Source organism: Camelus ferus, chromosome 7 (assembly GCF_009834535.1).
Source record: "Camelus ferus isolate YT-003-E chromosome 7, BCGSAC_Cfer_1.0, whole genome shotgun sequence".
Taxonomy (NCBI): Eukaryota; Metazoa; Chordata; class Mammalia; order Artiodactyla; family Camelidae; genus Camelus; species Camelus ferus.
Window position 1 is genome coordinate 2,831,686 of NC_045702.1, and position 12,009 is coordinate 2,843,694.

The 12,009-nt window shown below is 54.0% G+C and overlaps 1 protein-coding gene across 3 annotated transcripts in view; it reads left to right on the forward strand.

Moving 5' to 3' along the window:
• Nucleotides 1–12,009, forward strand: part of PAXIP1 (PAX interacting protein 1) — a 45,838-nt gene that overhangs the window by 19,704 nt on the left and 14,125 nt on the right. For all 3 annotated transcript variants that reach the window (XR_004321186.1, XM_032483040.1, XM_032483039.1), the window contains exons 7-12: nucleotides 4,451–4,904; nucleotides 5,387–5,481; nucleotides 8,827–8,922; nucleotides 9,816–9,953; nucleotides 10,462–10,583; nucleotides 11,356–11,540. Coding sequence is in view for 2 of the 3 variants with exons in the window: in XM_032483040.1 (XP_032338931.1) it covers nucleotides 4,451–4,904; nucleotides 5,387–5,481; nucleotides 8,827–8,922; nucleotides 9,816–9,953; nucleotides 10,462–10,583; nucleotides 11,356–11,540 (1,090 nt within the window). In the remaining variant the exon portion in view is untranslated. The remainder of the gene's footprint in view (nucleotides 1–4,450; nucleotides 4,905–5,386; nucleotides 5,482–8,826; nucleotides 8,923–9,815; nucleotides 9,954–10,461; nucleotides 10,584–11,355; nucleotides 11,541–12,009) is intronic.

Consider the following 12,009-nt stretch of genomic DNA (forward strand, 5'->3'; position numbering starts at 1 on the left):
GTGGAGGGAGCAGCTTAACTCAAGGAGGCCCTGGGAAGCGCCAGGGGACGGGAACAGCGCTGTGAAGACCCAAAAGTAGGCGTGAGTTTGCTGTGTTCTAAGAAAAGAAAGTGAGACTTGAAGGCAAGGCACATTGGGTGTATTAGGGACACCGAGAAGGGGCCTTGGCGCACAGGCCCCACGTCTTGCCTGAAGGGTGGCCAAATAGGTATTTCTTACTTTGAATGGCAACACCACGATTGAGTCTGATGGTGGTGGCGGCTGTAAAAAGCCTCTGTTGAGTAAAGATGTATAAAAACTGATTTTTTTCTTCCTTCCTGCCCTCCCTTGGGTTAAGCAATAGCTAATTGATAATACCTGGTCTTGAGGTGCTGGGAGTGGGTGGAGCCAGAGAAAGGCTGAAGAAAGCGCACACTTGAGATGTTAGAAGGAAGACGGGAGACGTGTGAGCAGGGCAGGAAGAGAGGGTCAGGGATGTTCGGGAGTGAGGTTTCCAGGTATTGACACTGGCGTCTGGGAAGGCGGCGTTGCCGGAGCTGGTCAGGAGCCCGTGTGAGCTGGCGCCCCCCCCGCCCCCGCCCCGCGCTCAGGATGTTAGCAGGAGTGAGTGCAGCGGGTCTGACTCTGGCCAGGGGAGGTGGGGGGCCGGCGCAGGAGAGCCGCCTGCCTCCGCGGTGACAGGTGATGATGGTGACGGGGCCGGGTGGTGGGGGTAGCTGGCAGCCCCGAGGGAGGGGCCGGTGTGGTAGGAGCTTGGCGTGTGTGGATTAGTGGGTTTGGGGATGCACTGGCCTTGGATGACGAGACGGAGACTGATGGGTCACATTCTGCTCAACACATTTAGTTTTGTCCAAATAATTTAAATTTGACTTCTTTGCCTAAGTTGGGAGATTCTCCATGAAGATGGCCCTTTGGCCAGTCTCGAGAAGTGGGGCATGCAGTGTAACGCGGAGCTGGGTTTGGGAGTCTGAATGGTCCTTTGGCTGAGCAGCAGCTGCCCTCTGTGAAGTGAGGCTCCGTCCGTGTGCTCACTGCCCACACCCTGTCCTTGCTTAGCTCTGCCCCGTCACACCAGTGTTACCTGCCGGGTCCTGGAGGTGAATTTTAGTTTGCAGCAGACTACAGTCTGGAGGGTGATTGGCATCGAGTGTCTGAGGGAAGGAGGAGGGGCTCCCTGAGATGAGGTGGACAGAGGACAGCAGGGCCAGGCCTCGTCAGATGGGGTCACTGGGGCGCAGGGGAGAGGGGGAGCCCAGGGCCCATGGGCATCGGCCCCCAGCAAGGGCGGCGGCGGGTAAAGCAAGGCCGGGAGCAGAGTCCCAGCCAAGCCGGGCCTTGGGGAGGCCGGGGAGGCCAGAAGGGCGGGTGGGGATGCCAGGCCAGAGGCAAAGAGGGAGAGAAACTAGACATTAGAGGTGGGGGAGGCTGCCGGGGAGCTGGTCTGGAGAGACGACCTGACTGTCCCGGGGGGACTGGCCCTGCTGGCAGGCGGAGACCTGCACGTGCACCCCCAGGAAGGTCTGTCCCGCGGCGTTGGTGCGAGGATTACTGAGCCGATGTGCAAAGCCGCTGGCGGCTGGGAAGTGTTACCCTCCAGCTTCCCTCAGCTGAGGAGCTAGGGATGGGCGCCAGCTGTTTCACACAGAACGGAGTGTGCTCTGCTCTGCATTCACCTGCAGGCAGAAAGCGCTGCAGATCGGGTACGGGCACCTCTACTGCGTTCTGTGCTTGGTTTAAATCCCAAGTTCCCTGAACTTGTGTTTGGAAGTAGAGAAAATAATCTCGTGTGAAATGGCAGTGATGACTCCCCGGGGGCCCTGGGCACATCTCTACTTTGGAAGGTGTCCTGCAGGTGCGACATCCTTCAAGGGTGAACTTGCCCACTGTGCTGTGTGTGCGGAGCGGCCGGGGCACTCAGTCCACTTTGAGTGAGGGAGCGGGGTTGATCACCAGTGAGAACAGCTATGAAGAAGTTTCCTACGAGTTTTTTGGCAATGTCAGAACGTTAGGACATTTTGCTGCTAGAGATGAAGAAAACGAATCTTTGAAATGTTATGAATAAAAGATTTAGATTAAAATTAGGTCGGGGGTTGAGGAAGCAAAGCAACCATCAAAATCCTCTTTCAATCACCGATTTGGGTGGTCAGCAGCCCTGTGGTGGTGTCATGCTGCTTTTTGTGTTGTGGCACTAGGTATTAAGTAATTTAAACAAGGACTTGACAGCTGTAAGGGGAAAAGTCATACTTGACATTCATTAAAAGTTGTTTACAGTATGGCAAATTATGTGCTCAAGCAATTAAGAGTTTTTCCTTTGATTCTTCAGGATTAACATAGGTTTTCAGCCAGAGGTACCTCGGGGTTGAAAGGGGAAGGAAGGTGTGCTTAGAGGCATCCCAGTGCCCACTCCCCAGCCAGGCCCGCCGGGCTGGCCTTCCCAGACCAGCGTCCACCGTCGTTCCCGGCTGGGCTCCGGTCTCCAGTTGCTCTCCTGTAGCCTCCCAGCCACCTCTGCCCCTCAGATGGTGGTCACCTGGACAGAGGGCAAGTCCAGCCCAGGCCTGGCCAGTCTGAGAAGTGAGGGCTGAGGGGGGTGGCCCTCCTCACGTGAGATTCCCCCCGACCCAGGGTCCAGGAGCAGCACGTGGCAGACAGGCGTTTATTTCCTCCTGATTAACTTTCAAATTTATAAAGGTTGCTCATTTCGGAGGGTGAAAGAGTAATACATGTGCAAGATTTTAAAAGTTCAGAAGGTGCCGAAGGCTCCAAAGTGGCTCTCGCCGCCCTCGCCCCGACGCCCGCTGGCTGCTGCCGGGGCTGCCGGCAGGCACACGGGCAGGCGTGCCCCCGCCCACAAGCTTTCTCGTGGAAACGGCAGCATCCCAGATGCTGTTCTGCACTTGGGCAGGGCTCTGGCGGGGTTAATTCTCCATCCACTTTACTGGGTATTTTTTAATACTTGCACAGAGAAGAAATAGTTGTCCTGTTGTTTACAGATTAAAGACTTCTTTTCCTGTTTAGAGCTCCACAGAGGAGTTTTGAATGACGTGCTGAAAGTCCCCTTAGGAAGCTGTCTTACCTGTACGAGGACTGCACAGATGTACCCGAGCCCTTGAGTTTGACTTATTTCAGTTTTAAACTCATTTGTTTCATCACTAAATCCAGTCTATTACTATTGCAAATGATATAACCTTTATGTTTTAGAGTCAGTATTTAAGTGTAAGATTCATGTTAAAAACATGTGTGAGATTTTCATGTAGCTTTGATTTATGTGAAAGTTGAATTTCTGGGGTTGCATTTAAATGACAAGGGTGCTTTAATAGGGGTAAGTTGTGTTGGTTGAGTGCAGTAAGATGGTTACTGGTTTCCCTGACCGCAAGAAGCTGACTTCCAGCCTTTGTTATTTGAGCAACACGGGGGAGACTCACAGTCTGACATGTTTGTTTTGTTCTGTCCCGCACTGCGCGAGGCGGTGGGTGACCTGCTGTGTGAGGCTCGCCTGGCCTGGCGGTGTCCCCTGGCTCCCAGTGCGGCTGGTACTGCTCTCAGCTGACTCCCGTCACTGGGAAGCAGGGGGCACAAAAGGGGACGGCTGCTGGTGTCAGGGTTTCCTCCAGCCTGAGGCCCTTTGTCCTGTGTAGAGAGCCCGAGTCACTTCTGAGGAAGGCCAGCTTCCCAGCTGTGCTGATGCCCTCAGGTGGGGGAACGTTGGCGTCTCCTCTGTCCCTCGTGCATGTGCTGGCATGCAGGGTGGGGCCACCACAGATGGGGGCCTGGTGAATGCCGTTGGGGGTTGCTCATGTCCCACGCCTTCACTCTGGAGGGTTCTTCCTGGCCTCCTCTACTGCACCAGCCATGGAGGGGAGGCCAAGGTCAGGCCTTCCTGGCTCGTCACTCCCCGAGTGTCGCTGGGCTCAGAGAAGGCTTTTGGTGTGGACGGGAGAGGGACTCCGCGTGCCAGGCGGTGCAGGACTCCGACGCCCCAAGGCCTAAGAAGTCAAAGGGACAGAACTCCTCCCTTTTCAATACCAGTTGATAACCAGGACATGGAAAATTCCCAGCAGACCCACAAGAAACTACTACCAGTGGTTGTCCGCAGGGGTGGGCTGGAAGTCGGTGTTTGGAAAGGAGCATCAGTTTTTTGCCACCATGTCACTCAGCCCTAAAACGCATCAGCTGTAGGGGTTTTTGTGTCTGTCAACTTTAATTCATGGGCTTGTTCCATTTTCCTTACTCGGTTTCAAATGTTGGTGGTCTCAGAATATAAATTTGTTTACTTCCTTGAACTTGGCAGCGCTCAGTAAACACAGCTGAGAACTGGAGCACGGTTCTGAGTGTCCCCGTGGTGGGCGGTGGGGACCATGGGGGCTGGGCTGTCACTCTCTGGACTAAGGGGACGTGAGTGCCTTTCAGCGACTCTTGATGCTGACTTGGCCTTCTCTTTGTCTTCCAGATCTTGCAGTCCCTCTCAGCACCTACGAAAACCTTGGAGCCGCAGGTGAACCACAGCCAGCAGGGCCACGCGAGCGCGGTGCTGTTAGGGCAGGTGAAGGCGACTCCTGAGCCGCACGTGCCACCGCCGCAGCCGCACCCGGTGCTGCACCTGCCGCCCCAGCAGATCGTGCAGCTGCAGCCGCCGCCGCCGCATGCGGCCCCGCAGCCTTATCCCCCGCCGCCGCCACACCTGTTCCCGCAGCCACCGCCGCCCCGGCCGCCGCCACCGGCCCTGCAGCAGCAGCTGCACCAGCTGCAGCAGCACCAGCTGGCCCAGCTGCACCAGCAGCAACTCCAGCGCCTGCACCAGCCGCCGCCGCCGCCCCTGCAGGGCCCGGCGCCCCCGCCGCAGCCCCCACCGCAGCCCCCGCACGTGCAGCCCCAGCTGTTTGGACACGACCCGGCAGTGGACAGTCAGTGATGGGGTTTCCTTTTTTCTCCTAAAGTCCTGTGTGTACAGAAGCACTCCGGTGGGGTGCAGGGGGGCCGTATCAGAGCACCTCTCACCAGGCGGGAGCGTGGGCCTCGCTGCCTAACAAGGCACATGGCTGCAGCCTGGGGCCGCTGGGTTTCCTCGGCTCTCTGGGGCACTGCGCCCGCAGTCCCTGTGTGTCCGTAGGACATCAGGCCGCCCCGGCCCAACTTAGAGCCTTCAGTGCCTAGGCATGAGCTCTGTTGGTTTCACTTTTTAAATCATTTTGTATAAACAGGCAGCTCTGTTGGTGGTAGTATTCCGAGTGTGCTCAGACCGCTGGTGGGGACATCACGGCCGAGAGTCATTAATTAACTTCGTGAATTCATATGGAACTCTGCAGAATGAGCTTTTTTATTTTTTGCACACACATTCATGGGGTTGGGCTTTTGACTTGGCTTTTCTTGTATAATTCTATTCCAGTTCCAGAAGAAGGCTTCTTACTGGGCTGCGTGTTTGCAGTTGCAGACTACCCAGAGCAGATGTCTGACAGACAGCTGCTGGCCACCTGGAAAAGGGTGAGGTTCCCGGGACACACATGTGCTCTGAGTCTTTATGGGCACTTTATTAACACTCTGTCACCTTGGGCAGATCACTTTTCTGGGCTGCAGTTTTCTTCACTGTGAGGGGAAAATGTTGGACTTTCTCATTCTTAAAATTCTTTTCAGTCCTGACATTCTAAGGGTCATGAATTACTTATGTGTAACTGGGGCTGCCGGAAGATCTGATTTTAGTGACCTTGAGTAGGACATCAACTTGTACATGCCTTAGTCATTTCTGTGCTCCAAAGGCTAGCAGGAAAAAACCCTGGTCTCCAGGTTAGAAGGGGCCTCAGTCTTCTAGCCCGGGTGTGGAACTGTATTTTGAAATATCGGTTTAATTAATTAATTACTTTGCATGGTGGCCTTTAAAGAAAAGAAAAAGTAAACGCTTCTTCTTGCAATGCCACCACTGCATCAAAATTGAGTCAAAATGTTTAAAAAAAAAAAAAAGAGTGTGAGCATGTCAGCTACATGTTGAATGTGCTTCCCGGCCAGCTCTCTCGGCGCTGGGCCCTGCGGTGTGCCTGGCCCGCTGCAGGGCTTGGGAGCGCTGGTGACCACACAAGGCTCGGGGAGCTGTAAGCCAGCTGGGGAAGCAGCCACACGCGCAGATGACGGTGTGGTGGGTGCGGGGGGCCCTGAGAAAGTACACTCATTAGCCCATCGGGGTGCTCGTTGAGAGGGGTCTGCAGGAGGAGTGGTTCCTGGACCGAGTCTTGAAGGACACGTAGGAGTCAGAGTTCAGGGGAAGACGTCCCAGATAGCGTGGCACAGGCAGAGACACTTGGCTGCAGAGGGGGACGGGGCGGCAGGAAACCCACACTGCTGGGGGTGGGCGGGCCTGGGGGCAGGGAGGCCGTCCCGTCCCAGACCTTATTATGTGCCGTGTTATGGAAATTGGGGTTCATCCCCGTGGTTTTTAAAGCATACAGAAAGGGGGGAGATGCACATTTTAATCGTGAGTGTAGAATAAGGAAGACTGGGGGATGGCCACGCCGTGGGCTGGTGGAGACACGGTGATGACCTGGACAGGGGCAGTGGCTGGGCCAGGGAGGGAGGCCTGTCTGAGAATCACAGCAGCAATTTTTTTTTTTTAATCATGGAAGTGTAGGAGGTAATGTTTAGAAACCGTCCTTAAAAAACTAGAACAAAACTCAAAGATTAGAAAAGGTATGCCTTTGGTTTGTGGGGGTTTTGATTTTGCTTAAGGTAAAGGGTTAGTCCAAGAGGCCCAACATTAAATAACACAGGTTTGGAGACAGGAGACGAAGGCAAGGAAGTTGAAAGGAAATCGCCTACAACCGAGGGACCAAAGGGCGCTCCTCCAGGGGAGCTGGGCCGCGGGGAGCTTGCGGGGAGCCTGAGTGCAGCTGGAAGAGCGCAGGAGCTGAGGGGTGACCATCACGAGCTGGGGTGTCTGGCTTCTCAGGCACAGCCCAGCAGCTGGAAGACAGTTGACTTATGTCTTCAAGATTCTGAGGGAAAGGAATCTCCAGCCTAGACTCCTGTAGCCAGCCTGCCAGTTGAATGAGACTACGTCAAGCTGTTTTCAGGCTTGCACCATGAAAACGCGTACTGCCCACGTGCCCGCTCTTAGGAAGCCACTGCACGGGCAGAGAGGGGTGTGGGCACCCAGGGTGGGGCTCTGGCCCCCAGAAGGAAGGGACTCGCAGGGTGAGGGGGAAGGGAATCCAGATGGACGTGGAAGCAGGCTGGAGGTGGAGGGGGGCCAGGGTCCAGCAGAGACGGCATGTGGGAAAGGTGGCAGGTGACCAGCGAGCCATAACACAGACGATGCTGCCTCAGCTGTCCAGTGCTGTGACACATGCTCCCAAAGTTTAGGGACCTAAACTACAGACGTTCACTGTCTTGTGATTTCTTCCCAGGTGGGAAAACCCGAAGTGGCTTAGCAGTGGTGGTGGCTCGGCCCCCTCAGTGTGGCGCTGGCTCCCCAGGTGTCTGACCTGTGACAGGGAGGGCGCAGCATTGTCTTTCCCAGCTTTGTCTGGAGACATGCGCCGTGGTCTGTCTGTGGTCTGTCAGCCCGGCCCATGCTCCAGGCCGAGTCCAGCTCTGGCTCCGGGAGGAGTGACAGGGGACTTGTCCACACACTTACGAGGCAGCATGTTATGTTTCTTTGAAGAGTCTGGAAATGAAACAGTGACAGGTGCCTAGAAAACTAAGACCAAGACAGGTGAGAAGGAGAGGAATAAGACATTTATTAGCACCAGGGAAAGCAAAAGTTTGTACCAGAAGGGAGCTGGTACCTGTCCTGGTATGCCTTAGGAAAGCAGGTGGCTGAGCCACATGCTTTAAATCCCAGAGACTGATTTAAACAGGAATCGTGATAGAACCTAGTCAGAAGGCTCGTGTGCGCGCGCGCGCGTGTGTGTGTTACTTGGGGGACCCTGGCTCCACAGTAGGAGGCTGGTGGGTAACACCTAAAACCAGAAAACAGGAAGAGCATGACGTGCTAGTTAGGGTCTGTCAGTGACGACTGGAAGAAACAGGTCACGAGCCAGTGTGGTGGCCTTCAGGGCGAGGACATGAGTGGGACAGGAGGCTGCTGGTTCTGTCCTGGGCCTTGTCCAACTGTGTTTATGAATCACTGTGTGAAACATAAAAATTAATTTTAAAAAGTTGTGAATGAAGTGGAGTCATTCTGTGGGGCAGGCCTTTAACATATGATAAAATTCTCACTTTTTTGGTGTACAGGGTTATGAATTTGACACGTGCCACTAGTGCCGTGTAACCACGTAACCACAACAGTCGAGGCACTGAGTAGTCCCCTCATCCCAAAAAACTGAATGTTTTTTAAAATAAATTTTTGATGCTCACCGACTTCATTCAGATTTGCTTTTCTTCCTTTTGGAATAGTGTTGCTTAAAAGCAGGGACTTTGGTGCCCCCCCCCCCCAGGGGATGTCCGGCAGTGTGTGGAACGGCTCTAGTTGTCACAGCTGGGGGAGCGCTGTCGCATAGAGTGGTTGGAGTTGGGGCACTGCCAGCCTCCCAGGGTGTGCGGGACAGCCCCTCACTCAGAACCAGCTGCTCCAAAACGTCAGTGGTGCCAGCCCAGAGACCCTGTTCTGGAAAGACACCTTCCACTTTTCTTCTTTCCCTCTGGAAATGGAGATGAGACAAGTGTTGTCCACTTCTGTTTTATAGTGATAGGTCCGCACACGGAACCAACACGTACCTTTCACACTTGGGGGAAGTGTACGGTGTGAACACACAGCAGACACTGTAATATCCGTCGTACCTGAAGTGAGTTCTTGTCTCCTGGGTGCGGACTCTGACGATCTGGGTCTTGTGTGTCTAGATAATCCGGGCGCACGGCGGCACTGTGGACCCCACGCTCTCCAGCCGCTGCACGCACCTCCTCTGTGAGAGCCAGGTCAGCGGGCTGTTCGCACAGGTGAGTGGGGGCTCAGCTGGGGCTGGGACAGGTCTGAATGTCCCTTTCTAGGGACCACGTGGGGCTCGGTAACTCCAGTGATGACATGTTTGGAAAGGGTTTGTTTCCACCGCTGGAAATAGGCGAGTTGCTTGGTTCCAGTTTCCATGGATCTTTGGTGGGATGGGTAGCTCTGTGGCCCTCAGGCTTCTCTGTCTTTGAGGAACAGGGACAGGAAGGAGAGGGTGGACACCCTTCCCCTCAAACCCCAGGTCACACTGAGCGCCCAGTGGGGATGCAGGGCTCCTCGGCTGGCGGGGGACTTGTCGCAGGTCTGGCTGGGCGTGGCCTCACAGGCCTACAGCTTCCTCCCCAGCGTCACCTCCTCCCATCCCTCCAGGTCCATTTCTCCCCATTTCTTAGAAACGTGCTTATCTGTGGGCAAACCGGCACTTTGTGTGTGTGTGTGTGACAAAGGGCCTCTAAGAAGCTCTTCCTAAAGGTTCACTGGTTCCACCTCCAACTAAAAATGCGGAACACTTAAAAGAGGTTGGTCCCCCTCGAGGCTGATTTCAGGTGGGCGGTTAGTTTTTCATTACTCGTTGTGTCTGTGTGGTGATTTTGATGACCATAAACGTCATCTCCTTCCGTGACGAAGGTCATTTCCAGGGTAGCTGTCCGAGGTGGTGCCTCCCTCCGCCTGGAGGGCCCTGCTCCCTGTGGGCAGTCACAGCCTGGGCTGCAGTAAGTCCCCTGCTGCATGGCGGTAGTCTGTTACTTCAGTAAACTGGGTGCTGAGCCCGTGAAACCCCCCGATCGATGGGGCTTCCAGTGAGCCTCGCACTTGCACGCGTAGCCTGCGGCTGAGACCCCAGGCGACAAGCCCGTCCTGCTCTGTCCTGTCCCATCCGCAGGCGATGAAGGAGCGGCGGCGGTGCGTCACGGCGCACTGGCTGAACGCTGTCCTCAAGAAGAAGCAGATGGTGCCGCCGCACCGGGCGCTGCACTTCCCGGTGGCCTTCCCCCCGGGCGGGAAGCCCTGCTCCCAGCACGTAAGGCACATCCCTGCCTGCTCCTCTCGGGCTCCTGTAGCATCACAGCTTCCTGCACAGGGCAGATGTTTAATTCATTCTCCAGAGTCCTTGACACTATTCAGATTCCTAAAATCAATCAGCGTCTTACACCAGCAGTGGCCACTACCAGACAGACCTTCTCACTTGGTTACAGGTTCTCCCACCCAGATGAGCACCAAACTGGCATCAGCAAAGAGAAGGGGAAGTGACTAATATTTACATGCTTAATAAAATGACTTAACATTTTCTGAATAGTGTCATATTAACACAAAAAAGGTCCCCCCACCCTTGATACTGAGTATGTAACATTTTTAACCGTTAACAAAACTCTGGCTTTGACATTCTTAGGAATGCTGTGACCAGATCTCTTGTAATACCAGAGAAGGGTGGGAAAGCACGTGTCTGCGAAACCGCCAGAATGGAGAGGAGGGAGTTGCGTTAACCGGGTCGCACTGCTGCGCTCTGACCTTTGTGCTCTTTCTCTTAGATTATCTCCGTAACTGGGTTTGTCGACAGCGACAGGGATGACCTCAAGTTAATGGCCTACCTAGCCGGCGCCAGGTACACAGGCTACCTGTGTCGCAGCAACACGGTCCTCATCTGCAAGGAGTAAGCACGGTTGGAAACCACGTTTCATCTTAAGTCTGCACACAGTGTAGTGGCCGCTTCGGCAGTTATGTATTTCTTCATATATCACGGTTTTGTGGTGGAAATTTGAGCATCAGAATCAAAGTCTGCTGAGAGAATGACAGTGATGTTCGTGATGATGTGGCCAGAATTACCTGTACAGCATTTGAAAGGAATTAGATTGTTTGCCCAAAACTGAAAATGATACAAAGGTCTGTCAGCAAGTGAATGGATAAATAAACTGTGGTATATCTGTACAGTGTAATACTACTCAGTTAAAAATGAAGAAGCCATGCCATTTGCAGCAACACAGATAGACCTAGAGATGATCGTACTGACTGAAGTCAGTCAAAGATAGAGACTGTGATACCACATATGTGGAACCTAGAAAAATGACACAAATGACTTATGAAACAGAGAGACACAGACATAGGAAAAAACCAAGGTTATAAAGGGGAAAGTGGGGGAAGGGATAAATTAGGAATTTGGGGTGAACAGATACAGAGCTGATGGAATTTAAGTTAAATTAGTAACAGCGACGAGGCATCGGTCTCATAGCCCACCCGTACCTTCCAGGCGCACTTAATGACCAGCCGGGGGCGCTGTCAGCTTTGCAGAAACGCCCCCACCATTTCTAGTGTGAGAAAAACGTGGGTTGACTTGTTGAAAATAAATAGAAATTTGAATGTGGACAGCTTTAACATTTAATAAGTGTGTTTTCTTCCCACCTCACCCCACCCCACCTCCTCAAAAGACCCACCGGTTTAAAGTATGAGAAAGCCAGAGAGTGGAGGATCCCGTGTGTGAACGCCCAGTGGCTGGGAGACATCCTCCTCGGGAACTTCGAGGCCCTGCGGCAGATCCAGTACGGCCGCTACACGGCCTTCAACCTGCAGGACCCCTTTGCCCCGACGCCGCACCTGGTGTTGAACCTGCTAGGTGAGGGGGCTCCCCGCGGGTCAGCTCGCGCACCTGCCCGTGCCCCGCCCCGTGCCCCCGCCACCGCGCGTGCGCCAGCCACTGGCCTCGGCTTCAGCTTCCTCCTCAGGGCTTGTTTCCTTTTCTGTGTCCTCTCCACAATTTCTCCTTCCGTGCCCGCTGCTCAGGAGTGCTTGTTGGTTTGCGGGTTTGTTCTGGGGTTTTTTTTTTTTGCTTTTTTTAAATTGAAGCATAGTTGATTTATAATGCTGTGTCAGTTTCTGGTTGTACAGCAGTGATTCAGTTATACATACGTATGTTCCTTTTCATGTTCTTTATAGGTTATTATAAGCTACTGAATATAGTTCCGTGGGCTACACAGTCGGACCTTGTGGTTTTATTGGTTTGGTGTTTTTGTTTGCTTTTTCTAACGGACCCTAGAGGTGGAAGGAGCATTCGTGCCTTCTGGGTTTTGCTCTGGAGCCAGCTC